General features: G+C 38.9%; 1 protein-coding gene across 3 annotated transcripts; it reads left to right on the top strand.

The window, feature by feature from the left end:
- Positions 1–590: 590 nt before the first annotated feature.
- On the top strand, positions 591–24,506 carry HABP4 (hyaluronan binding protein 4). Of its 3 annotated transcripts, XM_051642808.1 has the most exons (7): positions 591–1,031; positions 8,890–9,037; positions 9,906–10,067; positions 11,957–12,040; positions 17,675–17,843; positions 19,539–19,721; positions 20,769–24,506. In XM_051642808.1, exons 1-7 carry the CDS (start codon positions 749–751, stop codon positions 20,823–20,825), a joined length of 1,086 nt encoding a protein of 361 aa, XP_051498768.1. In that variant the 5' UTR covers positions 591–748; the 3' UTR covers positions 20,826–24,506. The 3 variants fall into 3 exon arrangements, with proteins under 3 accessions (XP_051498768.1, XP_051498769.1, XP_051498770.1); XM_051642809.1 differs by lacking the exon at positions 11,957–12,040; XM_051642810.1 differs by lacking the exons at positions 8,890–9,037; positions 9,906–10,067 and adding an exon at positions 3,171–3,210.
- Positions 24,507–24,530: the final 24 nt, after the last annotated feature.

Below are 24,530 nucleotides of genomic sequence, written 5' to 3'. Positions count from 1 at the left end.
GCTCCTTCTTTCATTAATCACTCATTAGTGCACCTGGGTTCTATTAAAAGGCCCGTGTTGACAGTTATGCAATGACACCAGAATACAAGCTCAGACACGCATACAATAGATAGGATGTTTGCCAGCCTCTTGCCGTCGCTGTGTCCAAAGCACCGATAGGTGACTGGCCTGTAGTGCAGGTGCGTGGACTGTGGCCCAGGCCGTGTCGGGGGCTGTGTCCTGGCTGCACCTCCCACCCTGAGCTCCGGGCTCGAGCAGGCGGCGGGCAGCCCGGGCGAGCAGTAGCGACGCTTGAACGCTGCATACTCATAAATAATTAATCAGCCCCAAAGCCATGAGCGGTACCGCATTGGTCAGCGCGGCTCTCAGCTGGCTCTGCACACGCTAATTGGGTGTAGCCGCCAGTCGAGGGCGGGGCGAAGTTGAAAGCCGGGATTGGCTGCTCGCCCTTGCTATTATTCAGCATTGGTGACGCATCTCGGCGCAGGGCCCGGCGGCGCTGATTGGCGACGGCTGCGCGGCTGCTCGGAGCTCCCAAGCTCGATTGGCTGCCGCAGCTGAGGGAAGGGCGGGGCAAGGGCAATGGTAACGGTGTGGCGGTGATGGGAGCGGTGAGGTCGGGGTTGTTCTCGTTTCCCTGACGCTGCCTTCCACCGGGCGGGTTGGTTCAGTCCTGCGCACAGGCAGTCGCGAGGTCGGCCGCAGCGCCGGCAGGCGTGGGGCGGGGGGTGAGGAGCCGACCGCGGCGATGATGAAGGGGACGGTGGGCAGTCCGGTGGCTGCCGTCATGCAGGAGAGTTTCGGCTGCGCCGTCGCCAACCGCTTCTACCAGCTCCTGGACGACGAGTCGGACCCCTTCGACATCCTGTGTGAGGCCGAGCGCCGCCGGCAGCAGCGCAAGAAGCGCGACGAGGCGGCGGCCGCCAGGAGAGGCGGTCCCGGCGGCAGGACGGGCGGTGGCAACAAGGAGTCCCAGAAGGAGAGCAGGCAGCTCTGGAGTCCCCCTGCGTCCGCAGGACCGCCGCAGCCCGGTAGGCTGGCGGCGCTTCTTCGGCGGGAGGCGGCTCGGGGCGGGCGGGCCGACGGCAGCCGGTTTCTCTGAGAAGTGAGGGCCTGTGGGGCGCTGCCAGTGCGGATAGCCCTCGTCCCGCAGCGCGTCCGCAGGTTCCGTGTTTGCCCTGACTTTTGGCAGCCGTGGTGTGGCGTGCAGGTAGCAGCGTCGGGGAAAATACAGTTTATTGTGGTTTGGTCGTGGATGCATACCTTGAAGTTCTCTTGGAGCAACCTGGTCTAGTGGAAGGAGTTCCTGCCTATGGCGGTGTGGTTGGAACTAGATGATCTTTAAGGTTTTATGATTCTGCAAAACAAGTGAGAACAGAAGCGTTGCTCCGGGTGCTTGTGCTTAAGCATGCTCCAGGGGGAGTTTGGCGGAGCTCTCACAGTCGACACGGAAGGCTTCGAAGGGGAAACGGGCCCCTGGACGTGTAAGTGAAAATTTGAGAAATACTCCTGAGAGACAAATGGAGGAGTCTGATCCCTTCCACTACGTATTTAGTTTTCATTGTGATTCAGCGTCTCTCTTGATGCATTTCATTGCCTGTCATCCTTGCCATTTTCCTTTGGTGTTTGACGCTTCCAGGCTTCTTGGCTTGTTACCTGTGAGGCTTCTGGCACTTCAGCTTCTTCGCAAAAACTTATTTCCGGGCGGCGGGAGGGGAGGGGGCTCAAGAGCAGTCTAGGTTGTTTGTCAGCTGCCAGGTTTTGATGCTAAATGTTTCTTGGGGGAGTAGGGAGCCAGCTGACTTTTATATCAGGAAGTCTTTGCAGTGGTTTTGGTGGGCTATAGCTCCTTGCATTTGTAGCTGCTTTAGTGAGTGTTCTTGTTACTACTTGCCTGATGTTGAGTTTTGGGTTCCTGGATTCTGTATCTGTATTATCTGAGAGCTGGATAGTGGTTCCAAATACTGAGAATCTCTGCATAGGAGACTCCGGTTTTACCTTGCTGAGTTGTTGCAAATTCCCATTCTCCTGCAATGGGCAGTGAAGCTTAACTCATCAACTCTTTCTAAAGATACCAATTTCTTCCTGTAGTAGAAGCTTCTGTTAAAGTCGTAATAACTGAATTGTGTGTTTTGATGTCCTGCGGAAAGGGCACGGCCCTTGGTTTGGGATTACTGCTTTATGAAGTCGTTGCCAGTTCTGTTGTTTACATCTACAGTCTTTCACTTCTCCAACAGCAGATTATTTGACCTTGTGGAACTGAGAAACTTCCAGCACGAAATGTGCACTAGTTAATTAGCATCTTTGTAGAGGACGATCGTAACAAGTTTGTCAGTTTCTCCTTGGACAGTTGTATGAAACTCGTCTTTTGAGATTCTGCTGCAGTTGTGCGAATTTGTCAGATTACTGCCTGTAAGACTAATACACTGGTTACAAGTTTATTTTATTTAAAGGATACGTTGCCCTGGTTATCAACAGAAGGCAAAATAACCTGTTGAGTGAACAGCAGAGTCTGAAGTTTTGATGAAGAAGTTCTTGCACAAGAACTGGAGATTATCAGTGATCTACCAGAAGTGTGGAAGTATGTGAAGAGTATCCTTTACCTCCTGCTTGTCTATAAGCATCTTAATCATGCAGGATCTGAGTGTAATTTTGTGGGAATACACAGTGACCCTTGCTTGTCTTTTCTGCTATCTTGTATATAGAGATGTCAGGCATGTGCACCTTGTTTTAATTTGCTGCTAATGTAAAATACAGAAAAGACTGCTGAGTGGTAGTAGCATTTGTGAATGTGAATTTGCATTTACCTTAAGAGGAGTTATTTACTCTGAAAAATGCCACACTTAGTTAAAGAAAGTGGCTATTCTGGATTTTGTGTGTGTTGTATGTGTATGGCTGTACATGTATGTCTTGGGCTTAAGGACTGTAAATGTATAGTGCTCAGGATGCTAAACCAGGGCAGAGAGTTGAAACTTGGACCTGTCTGGATGTGCTGTTATAGCAAGCCTGCTCTGAAGGATAGAGATCACCCTCTGGCTTGGGACAAGTACAGTGATGGTGCAGCTGACAAATACAAAGCCAGGGTGGGTTGAAGGAAAAATCTAGGGGTTTTTTTGGAAGAGGGAGGGCAGTTTTTTCTTTGCACCATACAAAGTTGATTTCTTTTACAGGATTCAACCAGGAAACTTCTGGACACAGTAAAAGATTCAGGTCACTATCGGATTAATGGTTGGGAATGAGTAACCCCTTGGGAATGGCCTTGCACCAGCTGAGTTTGGCATAAAGCTGCTAATCATGGATGCCTTGCTAGAAGAATGCTTCTCTTTTTGGGGAAATAAATAATACGTAATAAAATTACTAAACGGTGAAACTAATTACTAAACTTGTATTGAAAAAAACAAACAAACTGAATTTCTAGTCTTTCATAGTTTTTTTGTTTGGGGGTTTTGTGTTGTTTGTTTTTTTTTTCAGATGTCAGCAATAACTCCCTCTAATTTAATTTCACTGATTAGCAATTAACACCATAAAGAAGCATCTAAGTGCATCTGAACAGTTGAATCAGGTTCTGGTATTATTTCAGTCTGTATTGTACTAAGTGTTCCTAGATTCATCACAGAACAACCCAAGTTGAACATCCCTGAAGGGTTGTCTGGTCCCGTCTTTTGTGGGAAAGGGAGTCTAGAGGAGATCTTCCAGTGACCTGTCTGGTTGCATCTTGAAAACCTTCAGTGATGGGGACTCCACCACATCCCTAGGGAGGTTGTTCCAGTGGATGACTGTTACAAATTTCTTTCTGACACTGAGATGTAAACCTCTCTTTGTGCAATTTGTACCTGTTGTCCCTTATCTTCTCCATGTGGCTCCTTGTGCAGAGTGAGTCTCCAGCCTCTATGTAGCTTCTCTCCAAGCGCTGGAATACTGTGATGTGGTCCCCACTGAACCTTTTCTTCTCCAGGAAGAGACCTAGTTCCTTTATAGGGTAGGCTTTCTAGCCCTTTGATCGTCTTCATGGTCCTTGCCCTTCAAACTGTTTTGTCTAGTTTCTAGCGTGTTTTGCTTGTTAAGGTCACTGAAAGTCTTGTTAAAAGTTCCATGATTTTTGTTATAGAAAGGCTAAAAGCAAACCTAGTCTTTGATCTTGGCGTATATAAAGTTTTCCAGCAGTCTGAACGACTTTTTTTTGGTTTTGTTTGTTGTTAGAGTGGAAGGTTTACTTGCAGAGTTCTGTAAGTCAACTTTTTAAAATTCAGTTCTTTAGTGCCTTTTGAAGAAGTTTTTCCTTACTTCCTGGAGGTGTTTCCAATTTGAAACAAACCTCCTAAAATAATCTAGTACTTAGGCCTTTAAGAATCCAATCTATTATGAATTGATAAACCATTACTACTTTCCAGTCTTTAAGAAGAAAATGGACTCCTATTTATTTAATTGCGTACCAAAACCTACTCTTTTGACCTTAATGATTTTTTTCTCTTTTACTGTTGGTGGTGTTTTGTAATTTTTAGACTGTATGCTGAAGATTTGGGTAAAGGCTGTTTGTAAGTATTACAGCTCTTTTAATTGCAGCACTTACTGTTAACTCAGTTCATTCTTAGCACAATGGTCAAACTGCATTTGCCAGCTCTTTATTCAAAAAGCCCAGCTGCAGAGCTTGCATTCTCTACTGGTCCAGGCAAATTAAATTTGTTGATCATGCAGTAAAAAGCTCTGTTCTGTTGACATCTCTAAACCTTTGTTGCTAATACCTCTAAAAGGTTTTCTTCTTTCATGTACATGTGATGACTTGTGTAATGTTTTAGAAGTAGTTCTACACATTTTATATTTTAGTTATGCTTTTTAAGTTAATATGGCACAGAATGTTTGTGTGGAATTTAATGTTACAGTGGCTGCAATTTTCTTATTTTTAAATCCTATATTCTGATATTTTTTCAGCTATATTGTCATAAGGATTGTCCACAGGAAAGCTGCAGTAGGCAATTCGGTAATTCAGTACTGGCACACATGAAAAGTAATACCACAGAGTAGAGTCTAACTCAGTATGTCTTTGGTGTATATCATGCAATAGATGAAGCTTTTTTTTTTTTTTTTTTTTGGGGATACTGTGGTATTATTCTGCACATTGTGTAATTACCCACACTTTAATTCATGGAATTAATTGCTTGATGTTTGGAATTAAAATGGCATGGGCATATATATTGGAAGGAAGTAAAATTGATTGTGCAGTCTTTAATCTGCTATACTCTGAAATATAGCAAAATAAGTCTACAAGAGTGTGAAATGTCTTTTACTATTTGCAGTTACACAGCTTTATTGTAAAGGAACATCAGTTGTCCGTGTGGAGGTATTATTGTGCTACTGATACGGAATAAAGTAGTGTCTTCACATGCAGCCATAATTAATCATGAAGATCCTTGAATTATAGCATGAATTCTCCACTTGCCTCATTCTAGATCAGCTGAAGCAGTATTCTTGCTTGGGTTTTGTACTTTATCTCCTCTGAACTCCCATTACATTGTTTCTTGAGGCTCAGATTTTTCCATTTAGAAATGAGCTTTTAAGCTGAAAGCAGAGGAAAGAGGGTCTCTTGGAGTAAGTGGAAAGAGAGATTTAAATTTAGGATGAGTGATTGTGCGGCTATAAGCTTTGTTTTAAACATCTGTAAGCCAGTAGAAACCATTCTAACCATTGTTTATACTTTTTATTTTGTGTGTATGTAGGTAGGTGGGAAGACTCTCCTAAAAGAGCTCTGAGAAGGATAAATAACCAAAATCCGCTGGTACAATGTTATTTACCCCAGTAGAAGAAGAGTTGCAGGGGAGGGCAATGACACAAATAGCACATTGTAAATGAGCTATAACATGACAGAGAAAATTCACTATCAGTAAAGCAATAAGTATGAGAGAACATGGATCCAGGTGGGGGGCAGCATCACAGTCTATACTGCAAAGCAACTAGTGGAGGTTAGGAAAGAGATCTTGGAGTTATTCGAACTGTTGAGTACCTCCTCTTTTGGTGAGATGACTTGATCTTGGGTATGTTGTCAGCTGGATTTTGAGTTCGGCTTTGTTCCTCTTAAGACCTTAAGGAGAGGCTGAACTTGCTCACCAGGAAAAAGTGATCCTCAGTTTTCAGTGTGATATTTGTAAGACCTCAGGTAGTGATCTGCAAAACTCCAGATTTTTTTGTTGTTTTAAAGATAACCTGCATACAAGTCTATATATGCAAAAAAGCACACAAAATTTGCGTGTATGGGGAGAGGTAATGAATGAGCATTCAAAGTGTAGCCCAGTTATTTTTAAGTGAAAGCTGTTGTGGCAGTACTACACAAGATTGCTTATGTTTTGTTTTGCTTTTTAAAAAAAAAAATTTGATTTTTTTCCCCCAAAGTGCAGGTGGCCCTTGAACTGCTTAAATAAAAATGAGTATGCATTGGGACACATGTATGGCAGAGGATTAAAACTGGGTAGCTGGTGCTATCACTATTTCCTAGCTCCATTTATTTTGCCCTTATATGCAGAGCTGAAAGTTGTGCTGATATTTGAGCTGATTATGAATAGGTTACAAGCTGCTGCCCTCAGGATGACTTGGTTTATTAGAGAGCTGTAGTTGCTGCATATAATTTTAATCTGCTGCTGTATGTCTGCTAAAAATATTTTTATACAGGTAATAATAATATTCTGTCTGCAGTAGTTATAGCCACCTGTTAGAATCAGAGTGAAATAGCCTTGCACTGTAATTGGAGTAGAGCTGACTGCTTTGTCAAGCATGGTCGGTGCTAGTGACATGTAAAACATCAGCATATCTGGCAAGAAGACATGTTTTGAAGTACTTTTAAGTGGTACTAGGTAACAGAACCAGAATATATACGTTTCTTTTGTCTTCATTTTTTTGGTGTTGCTTTACAAGTTCTAAGGAGCTCCTAGAATCTGAAGGTGAAATTGAGTTTAATACTAATTATGTAAGGAAGGTGGCCTCTGACTACTGCACTCTTGCTAAGTTAACTCTGTTTGGAATAAAGAGCCAGTGAGAAGTTAAAAAAAATTAAATGCACTCTTGTATTGCAGTTTTACTTTGAGATTAAAAAAAAAAAAAGAAAATGAGGTCACAAATGAGTGACATTTTTTCCACAGCAAGATTCCAATTTGGAATTAACACTATTAATTATTAATTAACTATTATTTAGTTAGAGCTGATGGTGTACTTTTATGTGCACAGAACAGACATGATTTCCAACAGCATGTACAATTCTGTATTGCATATAATTCTGCATTTTATTAAAGTATGCTCATTTGAAAAGCTTACTCAAACTGATTTCAAAAGTTGTCCTTTATCCAGAGATTATATTGGTATTTTGGGGATGGATATATGCTTGCTGCTTTAAGGATTGAACAACTCCAAATCCAAAGAAGAGAGAATTACTGGAACGTATTATGTCAAGTAGTTTTTAGTTCATAGAAAACCATAGCTAGGGTTGGTTCTGCAGCATAAATAAAACTAGTTTCTGTTTACAGTTATGACTATCCCTACTGCATAACAAAAAGCTGTATTTATGACTTTCCTACGTTACTTGCTGAGTAGATAGTTGTTTGAAGTTTTCTTTTTAAAGATGGCGTGACACACTTCAGGCTTGCCGCCTAATCTTTAATCAGTGATCTTTTAGGAGCATTTCTATGGAGCTATGAATTAATTTGTATCTTAACATTGTTGCATAGAATAGACTTTTTCTCTCTATGTGGTAGCTACAGAGGCACAGTATCCAGGACTGTCACTTGTCCGCTAATCTAAGTTCAGTGACTTGGCTCAGCATTGCACAGGTACTTCTTGTGGAAAGAGCAACTCATTTTTATTGCTCTGAGAGCAGTGTTTCTGTAGTTCCTTGCCTGCTTGACTTAAGCCAGCACCTTTTTCAGCCAATAGTAAAATATGAGGGCTAGCAGACAGAGAAGGCTTACTTGATTCTAGAGAACCTTGTCCTAAATAGAATGTAAAATTTGGGAGAATGGGAAAGGAAGCACATAATGAACTTTAATCGTATGCTAGATGTGTATGGGTTGAGTGGATAACCTCAGTTTATTCTCTCTTATAAACACAATGTCTCTGCATTCACCCTGCTCAGCCTGCTCCTTAACGCTGACAATGACTGAACAAAACCTCCAAAAGCTTAAATATATTTAATCTTGGAATGTGTTGACATTCTAGAATCTATCAGTGGTGTTGGAGCCTTTTTACTTTAACTGCTGGGGTTTTCTGCTACTTAAACCCAGTGACTTGTAGTGTTGGTGAACGGTCCTCTTCTCTATAGAAAACTAATGGAGGTGAGCCTCTTCTGTTTATTGGATACCATAGCCGTGAGCTTGAAGTAGAGGTGCAGGCTCAGACTTCTAAATTCAGCTCATGTGGCAGGAAGTGTGTTGTCTGGCAATCAACAACTAAGGTCTGTCCTAATGGTCCCTCTCATTTCCCCACCTTCAATGCCACCATCTTGGAATTAATGTCTTCTGTTGAAGCTGCTCTGTCTTGTACTGTAGGAGACTGGCAAGATCTTTGAAAGAATATGAAAGAAACAGGGTTTTTTCTCCATTTCTGTGACTTAGTGTGAGCAAAATGAGTTTTTTCTTTAGCCTGGTTTTCTGGAAATGTCTAATCTCCATCAACAACCATAGTATTTTTGCCTGGGGTAGGCTCATCAATACAGAAGGGAAAATAAGTAGATGTCTTTAAAACAGGTAGTGTCTGGCAGTATTAACTGTAAGACCTTTTAATATTTTGGTGGACTTTGGATTAGAGAGGGTGAAGCAGAAGACTGTAAGGTGTATTCAACTCATTTCAGTAGTCTGGTAACTGCAGTTCAGTGTTTTTTAAACTGTTAGTAATCTGTATGTGTGTGTGTAGGCCAGAAGCGAGCACCTAAGCGGGGAGAACAGAAAGGATTCAATAACAGAGCAGCAGAGTTGAAACAAGACAAAACTGAGTGGGGACCATCTTTCAGGCAGTACCACTCCTATGAAGCAGAAGGACAAGTGGAATTCACAGTGGAAAGGTACGTATCATACAGGGAGAAGTAAGGTGCCTCCTGGAGGATCTGCACAGGGCTGGGAAGGGAAAGACAACCTCCTTAGAACAGATCTAGTAGCCAGATGTGACTTGAAAGTTAGTAATGGGTAGATTTGTTGCAAGACTACTTAGTTCATGCCCATCAGAACTGTGATTTCAGCTTCCTCGTGGATGGATTTGGAGCCGTTTTATTAAATGTTGGAAATGTAAAGCAAAACTGAAAAGCAAAGATCTGAAAAAATAACCCTAGTCTGTAACAGAAGTTAATTTCTGAGCTTGCAGAACATGGGGTCCAAGTTCCAAGTTGAATTAATTTTACTGTTCCGACTGGAAATAAACCATGGTCATGCTACTTACTATTTGGACAATTAATGCATGTAAAGTTTGTACTCTTTGTAAGTATTAGAAAATTCCACCTATTCTTTTTAATGCTTGAGAGCGTGACTGTTCTTACTTTACATCACAGCAGTTGGTGTTTAACAAATCCCCTGAGATGTTTAGCAGTTGCATTTAAAACTGGCTTTAGACAGTGGAGGTATTGCCTGATAAAAGTTGCTGAAGATTTGACAGTTTTATAGTATTTTATTTAACTTCTCTAGTGTTTTCAGTGTTATCAAAAAACAGCTGAACTTTTATATTTCTGTCATCTGTAATTCCTCCTGAGTTCAGTTTGTCATTTTATCGAAAAAACGAATACAGCTGTAGTGTGTGCAGTGCAAGGATGCACTCAAAATTGTGCAGTATCTCTCATATACTGATGTCTCTCACAGCTGCACATACAGCCATATGAATTTTTTTCTCCTTGTTTCGTGTTCTGTAGGAAGCAAATTCTGACTAGAAATCTTGTTTTTTAGACCAATTGAAAGATTAGACCTTGAGAAGCCAGTAAGAGGTCGTGGTAGAGGAAGAGGCGGAATACGAGGTAGAGGAAGAGGTGGTGGAGTAAACAGAAGTTTCAATGGCTTTGGCCAAAGAGGAAGACGGGAATTTGAAAGACAGAGTGGGAATGAGAAAATGTAAGTGTTCAACATGCTGCTTCTTATGTGGTGTATAAGTGAACAACAGCACTGCAGTAGTGTCTCTTAAGTGTTCAGTTCCCTCCTTCTGTATCCAAGTTGACTGGCAAAAAGTCAACACTGATTTTATAGTTTGAAGTCCCAATGGAAAAAAAGCACTTAAAGAACTCAGGTTTTCTAGAGGAATGACAGCAGGTGGCAAAAAGGGTGGAGGTGGAGATTGCAACTGGGGAGCACTTAAAGTTAAAACGAGGTACAACAGTTTATACTTGTGTTCACCACAGATCATAATTTTCCATGGCCCACCTATTTTCTGTTCACCAGTTTCATGTTCATTTTGAGCTTTATAATCTTTGCTTTCTATCAGTTGTGATGAACATAGTTTTACAGTACTGTGAACTCATCTCCTTCATGTTGGTGAGATAAAATTGCAGCAAAGGCATGGTGATGTTTCTTCAATTAAGACTTTTGACTGGGGCCAAGTTGTCTTTTAACTGAAATAAGTTCTGACTTTTCTCAAGAGGCAGGTAAGTGGGACTCTGGTATTTAATGGCATTGTTACAAAATGCTAATTAAAAGATTGAAACTCTGAGAAAGGAAGACCAGACTAACAAGTTTTATGCATAACTTTGAAACTGCAAAGCTGTAATAAAGTTCATTGTGGCTCTGGAGGTAATGTTTAGCTTACTTTACCACAAATACTTTTTTAAGTGCACAGGAGAATCAGTAACAGAATGTGATGGCTTATTAATGCTCATTTAGAGAATAAACTAATTGGGAATTTCCAATTCAGTATGCTACCCTTCCAGTTGCTTATGTTCTCATATGCATCTAGAGTGCTTTAATTGAAGGCTGATAAAGAACAGAAAAAAGGCAGCACTTTGTACTTCAAGGAAGTACCTTTGAGCACATACACATTCATTCACAAAATTGTTTTAAAAATGAAATGTTGTTTTTAAAACTTGCATAATGGATTCAGGCAAGCTGGCTGAAGGATTGAAATATACAGCCTTGATGGGTGGTAATTTTGGAGCTTGATGTTCCAGGTTCTTCTGAAATATTGTACTAGTTTTTATCTCTTCTGTAATATTTCATACTAAAAGATTGGTTAGGTACTCTTGCTCTTCAAAAAAAAGGGTTTAGGTTTACATAGTTCTGAGCTGACACAAAACTAGCTGACCAAAAGAACTAAACTGGCTTTTGTAGTTTTCAGAGAAGGTTGTATGAAGGTTGTAAAGTACAAGAGTTTTAAGATCCCTTACATTTATTCTCATTAAAGTTTTTTTAGTTCAATAGTATCAGAACATGAGATATAAACATGAGCTATTGATACTTTCTTGTGATATGGTGCATGTGGTAAACTGGAGTTGTCTAAACAATTCTAAAAGCATGTCTGTGTCTTAATTCTGCCCAATTATGCATTAAACTGGAAGGTGTTGATTTTGAATATGCATGCCTACCAGTAGATGAAAGTAAGTATGCTGCTGCTTCCATTTAGCAGTGAACCGGTATCTGTGCAGAAAATAGGAACTGGAGAGTATGAGTTTTACTATTGTAATAGTTGAAAAGAAACAAAGCCAAACCCAGACATCACTGATGTCCTGTAATCTAGTACTGAAATTAGTATTCAAGATTTAATTATCTGTCTTCATTCATGCTTTACACTTTTTTAATTAAAAATACTCAGGTCAGATTTTCCTAATACTTCTCATTTTGTTAGTCACTCAGCTAATCACTTGGTAGATCTACTTTCTGCTTGTGATCTTGGATATTGTCTTTTTTTTTTTTTTCTCTCTCAAGGAATTCTGGATAAAAAGAGATGTATTAATCTGCGAGGTTTTTTTCCAATGTGACCAACTTGGTGGGTTTTTTTTGTTCCACTGTTTTAGTGGGATGGAACAGACTGCTCCCGTGGAAGAGACAGCAGAAACAGCTGAGCAGCCAGGGACATCTGAAGGAGAGCCTCTGAACAAGTATAGTCTGACTAAAATATTTTCTTTCTAAATGCGAAGAGAACAATTGACTGTTACCTATATTGGGAGGCACACTTGAAATGTGAACTGTGAAATTTTGCTAGTGCACATATTTAAAAATAGAAAAGCTTTGTCTATACTTGTGAGTTCAGAAAATGCATTCCTAGTTCAGACTAAACGTGTGTTTATACAGCTGCAATTTGCATTTAATTGCCCAGTGATGCTTATGTTCCTAAGATCTGGTGATAATTTTAGAAGGAGCTACATACTCTCTATTACTTGGCTAATTTGTAAAAACTACCCTTTGTGAAGATCTGTGTGAGAGAAAGATATTCAAGGTGCCTATGCAATGATGCAAACAATTAAAATCCATTAAAATAAAATTCTCTAATTCTGTATTCATCAATCACTGTATCATACAGTTGTCTTCTAGTAGTGAAAAGCCTCTGTAGAACTTGGAAAACTTGCTTCAAATGTTATTGCAGTGAGCCTTAGAAGAAAGAAAGTAGATAAATTTGCCCTTTGTCTCCTGGCTTTCATTCTTAGCAGTGTCCAGTGAGAATTTACTTCACAACAAATGAACACTGGCTTAAGTAAAAGAAACTGGATAATCTAGTCCAAGTAAGAGACTTCAAAGAATAGTCAAATAGCATATGGTGGATATCTCCTAATGAGTGAAACAGGGTCAGTGCAATATGTCAGCCTTCTCTTCTGCTGTGGAGAGAAGTTAGCTTGCTCTGAAGCCTTTTTTACTTCATGATTCATCTCCAGTTATTTGTGGCCTTGGTTCTTTGCTTGATTATAAATCTGACTAGACCAAAAAAAGTTGTACATGTTCATGTTACATAGCCATGTAAGAAGCTGAGTTGATATAGCTTTGATTATTTTAATTTTAAACTAGATTTTAATATGTAGGTAGACATCTGTATACATGGGGAAATGTCTCTGAAACTGAATGGCTGTGATTCAATTTCTAGAAATCTGTTTCTGGACTAACTTGTATTAGATGGGTAGTGTAGATAAACTATCAAAAATGCACTGTATTAGCTAAATATGACAACAGTTATTCAGCCTTTTTGGTCAACTACTGGGACATTTACTTGTTTCAAACTTGTATTTGCTTTAGCTCCAATTCAATCTCTTTGTGGATGTGTCCTGACATCAGTTCCTTCTGGAGTGTAAAGCATAAGAAGCACATGTAATAGCAAAGGCATCTGACAGAATCTGCTTGTTGTCTTTAGTACTTTTTACTTTCTCAGAGATTACTAGGTACTTAGACTGAGATTTTTTTAAGATTTTACTTCTCTTCATGTTTTGTTTTGTTTTTAAAGCTGTGTTAAGGAATAGCCCACTGAAAGCTTTAAGTTGAAAATATGCAAGTAACCTGCAAGTACAAAATTCTGCATTGGGTACTCTTTTCAGTGCAGTAAATATTGTCTTGAAGACTCACAAATCTGTATACAAAATACGAATTTACTTACCTTTGAGGTTAGTGTCAGCTTGGAGGCTCCGTATTTTAAAATAGCAAAGAAGACATTGTACAAATAGTGCCTAGGTAACTCGGTACGGTTGTATGGTGTTCACTATACAAGGTGAAATTTTTTTGGTTATTCTAATATTTAAAAGCAAAAGCTGGTGGGGTATGGTTTTCAGGCTTCAGGCTCTCTTTTAAGGTCACGTATGCATAGGTTGCTCCTGCGCCTCCCAGAGTTGCTATCATCTGGCAGGTAACATACACCAGCAAAACTTCTAGCCAGGCTAACTACTGTGTTTGCTATAGCCTTGATAGTGAGGGTGTAGGGGTGTGTGTTTGCTTAAACTAGGATTGTTCTCCTTTTAACTCTTAAATGCAGCAACTCCAAGGAATCTGTTTTCTTCTCCTTTATTGCAGTTGTGTACTTGTATTGAGAAAGAGATGGAGAACTAAGGCTTCTTACCTCATTCTCTTTAATGTTGTGACTGTTTCCATTTAAAATAATAATAAAAAAAGTATTCCTGGAAGATGGGAATAATCTGTCTGCATGGGGATACTCTATAGCTTTCTAGTGCAGTACTGACTAATTTCAGTGCAACTCTGGGAAGTCTTCTGTGGGCTTCTGTAACTTATGGGGTTTTGTCTTCAGGACTGTGTCCACATTGTTGTTCCTGACCTTCCATTTGTAAATCATTGCAGGACAAGGGTGTCTTTAATACTTCTATAATTTTTTTTTTTCCTGTAACTTCAAATTTCCTTGAATGTATCAACAATATTTATTTGTGTTTATAGCATCCCAGACTGCATGCTTATAGTTGTCGGTTTTTGCTGCAAGTAATAAGTATAAAATATATAAGTAGTACAGCAATGTGAGCTTACCTCATGTCTGCTTATTACTAAAACTTGTTTTCATAGTCTGAACAATGTAACATACTTTTGCCAGTTGGTAATTCAAATGAATAGATTTGTCTTACTTTTCAGCAAGACACATATTCCTATCAAAGGTGTTTGCAGAGCTAGTGCTTATTCTGTGGAGTTTTCTTCAATTTCTTCACACAGGACTTAACTCTATTTTGGAGGAGCTATATATTCTTTTGGTCATTTAATAGGAATCTTTCAAAATTCCTTTTCAGGTTTTCTGAGCTATTTACCTCATTTGTTTTTGTTTGTTCTAATAGTGACATAAAGCTTTTCATAGACAAGGCCAGATCTTTATAAGTATTAGGTTTGGTGTTTTTCTTCTATAGATAACTTGTATAGCTGTCACTTGGTCTTAATGTTGGTTAGCTTTGAGTTTTATTATAACTGATGGTAATGCCCCTGTGAATGACGTTTAATGGGGAAGATTCATGTAATTAGTTTATTGATAAAAGCTGAATAAAAATTCACTTTTTGCAGCTGAATAATAAAGTGAAGATCCACTATAATTAAAAATAATATTAAAATAATTAACCAAACAACTGAGCTGAATGCAGTTCCTTTCAATTCACATCTTTTTCATAATTGTGTTCATATACAGCAGTTCCTGCAAGAAAGGTTTACACAGTAAACAAGACATAGCTAGTTATGGTCCATACCTAGGACCATAACTAGGTTATGGTCATCCATTTAAAGCACTGAAGCAGTAGGAACCATTACTGAAGGGTTCCATTCAGTGTTTTGGTATGTACTTGCATTGTGAATTCAGTTTGTTCATGTCCTGAGGCTGGGCATATGTGTCTGGAAATATTTTGTAAGCATCATTGTTGGTATGCTGAGGAGCTTATTAACTTGATTAATGAAGATACACACCAAGCAGTTACTCAAAATATGTGAAGTTAGAAGGTAAGAAGTAATGCGCAAAGTATTTGGGCTTGATGCCCAAAATAACCTGCTACAATCAAGTTTCTGCCCAAAATGTGATATTCAGGTTCTTGTTGCTGTGCTTAAATAATGTGAGGTGTTTCCCCTTGTGAGTCTCAGAATCCTAAAACAAATTAGTGTTGTTAATAACCTAGCAGCTGTAACCATCCTTTAGAGTAAAAATCAAACCATACTTTGCAGTTGTGACAAAAGAAACATTTGTAGTGAAAATCCACCAGTACTTTCTTTAGAACAAAAGGTAGGCAAGAGGTTCTTTTTGATAGATACGTACTTTTCAAAGCAATACCAAAAACCTGCAAATGCTTTTTGGTGTGGTCAAGTTGCTGTGTAATGAAATGTCCTGTTCTTGTCTTACGATCATAGACATTTAGATTTGAAAGAGGTCTTATTGACCCAAGACATGACTAACCATACCTGTGCTGCTTCTCATACCTGTTTGGTTCATTTGAATGCCTTCTACTGGTAGAGATTTCAGTATGCCTTGATGGTCTTTCCAATACCTTGAAAACAGAAGCCACTATGTCTTGCCTTACCATCATGGGTATGCATTATGTTTTTTCTTTTTCAGTGTCATGTATGTTTCTTCCTCAGCATCTCTAAAGATTTCCCACATAGATCATGTATTTTGGATCTCATATCTGTCTCGCAGTTCCATTGTGGTCTTTCTACCTGTTTCCATATACAAGATGTTACTCTGTTGAGTTGTTCCACCCTACAAGCAGTGACATCTCTTCCAGTCAAAACTGTTGACATGTCTCCTTAATAGTACACTGTTCCAGAAAGGACAAATGCTGTCAATGTGAAGTTCAGCCTGACTGGGTTACCTGTAATGCTCTTGCATGGTTTTGGTGGGGTGGGGTCTGTCCTTCAGAATTTCCGCCTTACTAGCAGTTCTTTCTGTGTTTCAACAGCAGATACTTCTGCCTGAGATTAGGTTTCTGCTTGTCGTTGTGACTTCTCACGGTGGTTCTGCAGGTTGTTTTCAAAACACTTGGTCTCTTTAGCTTCTCATACCACTGGTCAGTCCTTCGGTATCCTTGAGCACTTTGGGCCATAGCAAATGCAGAAATTTATTACACCGGCAAGTCAGATGTGTGTGATTCTCTGCAAGATCAAGCAGGAAGAGGAGCAGGCCTGTTCCTATATAGGCTAAATGTACTGAACACTCCCAAGAAATGTGTTCTGGTGAGGTGCTTGTACAACTTCAAAAAGCAAAGTGCACAGTTCACTGGCTGTCATTTGACTTCTTACATGATAAACTTCCAACTTGCACCTCATTTATGGTGTATTTACATTAGAAGAATCATTTGCATTTGGTAGAAGAATTGGAGCTGTGACAGAGTGAGGCAAAACAAACCTGTAGTTTTCCCTCCGGAAGGGACCCATAGGAAGCTCTAACAGAGCTGGTGCGCAAGTCAGTCTTGGTCTCCATCAGAGAAGTGGCAGAAGACTAGTCAAGCATTGAGTGGAGAAGAATCTTTAGTTTTGTCTTGCGTATCTTGTCTTACAAATACAGACATGAAGCCTCTGTCTTTACAGTTCAAAAATATGCAAGGCAGACTCCAAAGCATTCCACGTTTCCTTGAATGTCATTATTGCACTTTGTGGCAAATTAAAACAGGACTAAGATTAATTTGGTTTTGTTAGGTGACAGGTACAGTCTCTGTGTACTGCTAAACCTGACAAAATAAATAAAGAGGCATCTTGTGAAATTAACAAAGGAAATATTAATATTATTTAGAAGATCCCATGGTGTGATTTTATTTAATTTTTTTTGTGAGTGTATCATTTTGATGACTGAAAGCTGCACTGAAATACAAATCCATCTCAGGTTGTCGTCCTGCAGTATGAGTCAATAAAGCCATGCAGTTGGGGTACTTTAAAACTGCTTGGTATGCTTTTTTTACTACGGCTGTATTTGCTAGGAGTAGATTCACTGTTAAACAGTAGAGCTGAGAATATGCCAGATCAAAAGACAAACTGTTTTTGTCTAGAATATTAAGTTCTTGAATTTATGATGAGACTGCATAAATACTAGAACTTACTACAGGAGGCTGGAGACAGCATTTGTTCATAAGACTATTTTCAAACAGGCCATTTAGTATATTTTCCAATTTACATTAATGTAAAACTCGCACACCTAGCTACTGTGGGGAGTAAGGGAAATTGAGGAGAGTAATTTGGTGAGAAACATTCCAAATGTTCTGTTTAGTAGCCTTACTTCAGAGATTAGTATTCTTGTTCATCGTGGCATGTTGCAAGCTAATGGTTTTTACTTTACAACTATAAAACTTTAGAGTTTCTGAAGGAGAGCCAATGGAAGAAGTAGTTCAAGAAATGACATTAGATGAGTGGAAAAATCTTCAGCAACAGAAGCGACCAAAGGCTGAATTCAACATCCGGAAGCCAGAATCCATTGTTCCTTCCAAAGCAGTGGTGATTCACAAGTCAAAATATAGCAATGATGTAAGCATTACCTCCAGAATTGTGTAAACTCTGCTTTATGCCCAGGATTAGGAAATTGCCTCTCTTCTTTTTCTACTAGTTTTAGTATAACCTGAACTAACTAGAAATAAGTATCTAAGCTTTGTTACTGCAATAACATATGTGCCCCAAAACTTACTTTAAACTTGCTGTCTGTTAATTTTCTGCTCTTAGATCATCAGTCCTATTTTGTATGCAAATACTTAATATTTATTCTACCTTGTAGCTCAGTCTTAGCAGTATGAAACCTATATCCTTGCTGCTGCCACCTATGTAGATATCTGGTAATGCTGCTAGAGAAACTGGTTTACTTAGCACTTCTTATACTAACTTTGAATTCTGCTTAGCTTACTTGCCAATATACACTTGCATTGTATATATATTAAACTTGGGTTTTGGCATCTGTTAGTCTGGATGCTGAGTTTCCTGTTTCTCATCAACGCTGGATCCCAGCTTTCATTGTGCACTTGGAATATAGGAACTTTGTTTTCCAGTTTTAGGGTTCTGCTTCTTAGAAGTAACTCTGGAGAGCATGTTCTTTTAGTAAAGTGCTTTCTCCTGCCCCTTTTTCTCTAACTTTTATTCCACCATATTACTGTGATTGACATTTCAGGGAGAATTTCTGGCTTATTGATATGACTAGGGTGAGAGGGAAGCTTCTTTCACAGATCCTTGTTTAGTTAGATCTCAGATTTTGGGGGTCACAGAAGTATGGGCCTGTTCTTGTAGTCTGCCATGATGGAATTTTGATCCTTAAGTTCTGCATGCATATATAAATATGCATATTATTCTTTGTCTAGTTAGAAAAGTAACATCAAAATTTGCAGCTTTTTAAACCTTAATTACTTTAGGTCATTGAGTGCTTCTAGGGACAGACACTAATATGGAGGTGGCCTGCATCCTTTTTAGTGGTCACAGTTGCCATCACCCTCTTTTCTTTCACTGAAGAAGATGGTGGTAGAGGTGAGGAGAAAATCCTTCACAAGCTCTGCAGAGCGCATGCAAGTGCCTGAAGAGTGCATTCTGTTCTATTTGCCTGTAATGTTTCTTGGCTTGACATTATCAAGGGACCTTGTCAAAATGGAATAGGAGGTACAGGAACTTCATAATGTGAAGTCAAATTCAATTAGGCATTGAATAAAGTAACTGATCACTGTGTGGGATGAGTTTACATATATGTTATCATTACTATAGTGCACATTAAAATTATCATGGGAAATTGCTTTACACCCACCAGCTACCAGGAATACAGAGTTAAAACAACAGTAGTCCCATAGCTGTAGACAAATAGACTGACATATTGGTTTAAAAGCCAAATACTGTGCTTTACTATGGCCTTTTAACCATTACTTGAAGGTAGTTTTAGGAGCAGGTAGCTTAAGCTTGTTTCTCTTGTCCCTTAGAAACCTCATAGATGATCTTTCTGAAAAATCTTCAGTGTTATAGAGCTGTTGCCAGGACTCTCTTGAGCCAACAAATAACTATCCCAGGCACCTGGGAAGATACAATTGCCTCACCTCTGTTAAAACCCTGTAAAAGTTGAGGTCTGTCTTCTATTGTCGATGTCATCTTAATTTATCTGCTGCTTAGTCTGTAATACAAGTGTGTGTTTATGTATCAGGGAGGGGAGAAGTCTGAAAATGGAAGATACAGACATTAACTAGATCTTCCTTTTAGTTGCAAAAAGAAGACTTTGAAGATGATTCTCACATCTTTCGAAGATCTGTGAATGACATAACATCTCAGTTGGATATCAATTTTGGGAGTCTTCCTTGCCCTGGCCGTGGATCAAGAGGAGCACGAGGTGGTCGTGGTCGTGGCAGACAAGTTGAGGAGACAAGACCTCGACCACAAGTAGTGGTAATGGTTTTTATGGATTTTGGTTTTGTTAACTTGAAGGTTATTTTTTTTTTTGATTGCTGGGGGGTGTGTGCACGTTCAGCCCCCTTTTCTGTGGAATTACTGTTGGACTGTTTCTAGTTCCTGTCTCATAGTATGTTGGCCTGATTATTTTGAGTTCTTGACCCATAACATGTTACTTATAATTAAATACCAGTTAAGAGTCACAATGCTTAACACATACATTTCAAAAGGTCTGATTACTAGTTGCTGCACTGGTAGCTAGAGGCAAAGAGGCAATGAAGATTTATTCTTGCAATAAGTTTTAATACAAATTGGGAAGTAATAAAAATGTCTAAGGGCTTGTATCCTTTGCAAAAAAAATCTGTATGGTACAGTTGTGGTACTTTGATTACTGAGAGTGAAATCAGAAATTCTGGGATCCTACAGATGAAAACAGAATCCTACAGCATCCTTCAGAATGATACAAGTGTTCAAGTAGCCATTAAAAAAACTTCCACTGAAGTTTTTAAAAACAAAAAAATGATTTGTACACTGAAAAAGGACATATTTATTCTTCATATTAACTGAAGGTCTTGGTTTACTTCTGTCTAATACGAGTAAAATACTTGAGATTAGGAACTTACGGAATTATATGGAAGTGATTTGAATTTGCTTCATCTGAATGAAAAGGCTCTTTATAAAAAGAGCATAGAGTTTAAAACTACAATATATGCAGTAGCCTTAGAATGTAAAAATAAGGCTGCTTCTAAAGTCTTTTGGGTGAGTTTGCTTTACTTTTTTTTCTTCACCTCAGTGCTGCAGAACTTGTGATCTTACGGTCCTCCCCAGGCAGTAAATCTTCAGTGTGCATTTACCTATAATGTTGAAATTATAGTAGTCATAATGTCAGAGATAAATGCTTAGCATTTCTGTGACAGTGACCAATACAAAGCATTTAACTTGAATAGAGGAATGAACTCTTTTCAGGGTAAAATACATATACGTAGCTGCCTGATGCTTTTGAAATGCATTTGTTTTTATAAAGCTTTCTTTCTTATTTTATAGGTGCAGCTTGTTGCTCCAAATCCTGATGATCCTGAGGATTTTCCAGCTTTAGCTTGAAGAACTGTTGTGGATGGTGGCATCTCAAAAGTTTTCTTCGTGTAGCTATGGAGACCAGTTTTATACTGGTGTGGATAAACAAAGTGTTCCTACTGGAAAAGTTGTTTGGGTGTTTAGTGTGGAATGATCAGCAGCCCTCTGCTAGGAGAGTTGGGTTCTGGAAATAACCGGCAGACTGGGATCACAGGTTCCAGTGTGTGCCTCTGTGAAAACTCTGTGAAGGCTTACACTACTTCACCACAAGGCATCAAATGAAGTTCAAGAGTATAGTGTTTAAAAATGTATATATAGAGATTATATAAAACTCTCCATGTTGCCATTGTGAAAAGGAAAATATACAACATGATCTGCAGTTGGGACTCTTATTTCATTGTACATTTGAAAGCTGCGTTACCTATTTCTTTGAGTGAAGTGTGTGTTTAACATGGTCACAAATTGCAGTTCTTCAGAGTCTGGCAAATAAAGGAAAGTGCTTATTGGTTTGGGTTTGAGGTACTATTTTCACAAGTCAGAGTAGCAGATTGAAGCTTTTGCTATTTGGTTGTAGTCTAAAAAAAAACCCCAAAACCTAAACAGCAGACCTTACTTACCCAAAACAGTGAACATCTCTCTAAACAGAAGTGATTCTTCAAAAGTAAGGCAGCACTGATACTTTTAATTGATAGCTAATTCTAAGTCTTGCTTCAGTAACAAGTTATAATCTGCAACTACTTTGAAGATATTGAAGGTGAAATGAAGTGCAGTATAGTAAGAATTTTGAATTAAAAGACAGAGCTAAACTGCTGAAGAAGTTTTAATTTTAGCAGGAGAAACTACACTGTTTTCATGCCTTACCAAGAAGTTTTTGTGACATTGGGGATGAAGTGGGGTGCCCTTTCCTTGCAGCTTTAACCCACTTCCTCACTTGACCCTGCACATTAACTTTTTCCCTGTCAAAGGGGACACTCAGAGCTGTTATTGGGGATTTGACAGAAACAAGGAAATGGTGACTGAAGTCGTGAGGGAAAGATATGACAGGACAACCACACTGGATGTTTTGGACGTAGCTGTCAGCCACACGGGAGTCTTTAAATGCCTCTTCAACTTGATCTTGTTCTTTCAATTTGCTGGGAAATCAGACAAATATAAATCTTTCTTTTTTTCCTGTTCTCCACCTTGCTTTATTTTGTATCACTTCTAAGCAGTTTCCTTTGAGACCAAATAGTGGATGAGACTTGAAAAAAATTTTTGCTTTCAAATAAGCTCTAAGAGTACTCAGAAACTTAAAGTAACTCTTATCTCAGTGGTAAGGCTTTATGCAAGAACGATATAATCATCCTGGAAAGACTGCTGACTCTTTTCTATATGCTCCAAACAGGTAATGCCCAAAGGAATTTTCTTACATTTCTAAATTATGTATATGACAGTTTGCTATAACATGAGATTTTGGATTCCACAAGAAGCTCCTTTTAGTGGCCTGGAGATACTCTGACAACCTATAGCAGAAAGAATGTGCAAAAAACAAAGTGCTGGTGTTTGAGGCACCCATGCTACTGCTTTTTGAACTGGATTAAGTAACATAATGAGTCTTTCACTTTGTAGGAGCAAACTACTACTTGGAATCATTGCTGCTGCTTTTTTGATAGGTCTTTGGGCATTTCTGCCAAAAATGGCAATTTTGTGCTTGAGGAATAGAAGTGATTTTGTGTATGGGGTTGGAATTTTTTTGCTTGTTCTTTCCTTCCTGTTCCCCTTATCCTATTGGACAGGGAAAAATGTGTCTGAAATTTTATTAATGTGTTTGTTTGCAGGGGTGAGTGAATGTATAGGTATGGAGAGCTTCTGTGTAAGCATTACTTTTATTTTCTGTTGTGTTTTGAAGGTGTAGCCTTTTATTTACTAACACCTCTTTTTGCTAAGGAAAGTAGTTATATTTTTAAAAGCAACCCTTCCTCTTTCTACTAGAAATTTGAAATCTTGTGCTACGAGGCTGAATCTGATTAATGCAGTTGGTTCCTTTCTGACTAGTCTCTGAAAAGGCTGAAAAGGTGGTTTTATTTCATAGTTTTGTTCTTGCTCCTGCACAGTTACTCTATATTCCTCTTAACTTTGATCTCTTTTTCAAAACAATGATAAAGAAGTTATCTGAAAAATCCTTTAAAGCATTCCCCAAAGTATATCTGTATAATCAGCATTTCGTCAGCAGATTGTTTAAAAACTCATGATTAAAAAAAAATAGGCTGGTTTTAAGACTATTTAATAAAAAATAAGAACAAACTGCAACCTACCCAACACTTTGTGAGAATGAGGGTTAGTGCAGCTGGCACTCATTAAACCAAAAGTGTGTTAGAGCAGCTAAGTGTGACAATCTTCTTCAGTCTGTCAGACTTTAATATGGCTTAAGAGTTTATCCAGTCAATGCTAATTATAGAGAAGAAATGTAATTATAAGTGGTGACAGTGATCCAGTTTCTTTGCCTAGTTTTGAAAAGAGAACTTATTAAATCTTGGTCATCTGCCATATTTATGGTACCAAAGTAGCTGTTGTATCTGTTAAGCATGTCTGTGCTAACAGTCACTCCTGATTTAGCTTTACTCCTACATGTAAAGCAAATGGTAACAGGTGTAAATACATACACAAACACTAGTAAAACATGGCAGACATCTTCGGAAGAGATTAAATTGTGTTGCAGGTCTTAAGTCATGTTATTCTTAATTGTACAACTACACAATACTATGCTGCTACAATTATTGTAGTGAGTGGCCAAGGAAAAACTACTGCATTTCAGCTTTGAGTTTTAGATTAATGTAGGTCACAATAAGTTTGCAAAGAAAGGAACTTGCCTCTTTCTATAGCTGTAATTTATATATGATAGTGTTGATACTGTGTGGTCCACTTGAGTCATATGTAGTACTATGGTATAGTATTAGCAAGAGGACATTACTATGGAAGTGCCTTTAAAGGAAAGAGGAGAGGAAGGTCTGTGCTTGACATAACTGAACAGCCTCAGAAGTAAAAAAACCCAGTTAGTTGATAAATAGGAGAGTTAGGCAATTAATCCCATGAGATGAGCTTTCACCTCTGGTTACACTTGTCGATGTGGAAACAGTGGAGTATGTGCAGTCTTTGGGCCCAAAACCAAATTCAGTAGCCCTAGTACCACTATGTCAGTAAGATTATTCTTGAATAATGCTAAAGCCTTTCTTTTTTTCCCTTCACAGCTGTCACAGGCACATGTACATACATACACACATCCCCATAAAAAGAAATATATATATCACACACATACCCAGTGTTGGAAGTAACACTGACTCACTGTCACTGGATCAACAATTGAATGTGAAATGCAATTATCTTTGCAGAAAAAGTATTTCAGTCACTGAATAACTGGTGTGGAATTAGGTCTTACAGTAATGTGCTGAGCAAGTACTGAACTGTGTGTGCTTGGAAGGGAAAAACCTTCAGTCTTCAGAAGAATTAACTGTTACACTTTGGCTGTATTACTTAATGTGGAATACATTAAATCTTGAGCTGGGTTTTACTTGTCTGCAGACAAATGCCTTTCTGAAGATGTGATGTAACAAATGTTGCAGATAGCAGGATCTTCAGAGCAGCTTTAGATACTGCGCCACATTTAATGGCAGCGTTATGTTTGAGACAAACTAGTGCTTAATAAATTGAATAAAGTTTTTGATCTCCCTGTTTGGGTATCCAGTGTGAATATCC

Source organism: Apus apus, chromosome Z (assembly GCF_020740795.1).
Source record: "Apus apus isolate bApuApu2 chromosome Z, bApuApu2.pri.cur, whole genome shotgun sequence".
NCBI classification, from domain to species: domain Eukaryota; kingdom Metazoa; phylum Chordata; class Aves; order Apodiformes; family Apodidae; genus Apus; species Apus apus.
The sequence above is the reverse complement of the archived record's forward strand: the minus strand, read 5'-3'. Positions and strand labels throughout refer to the sequence as shown.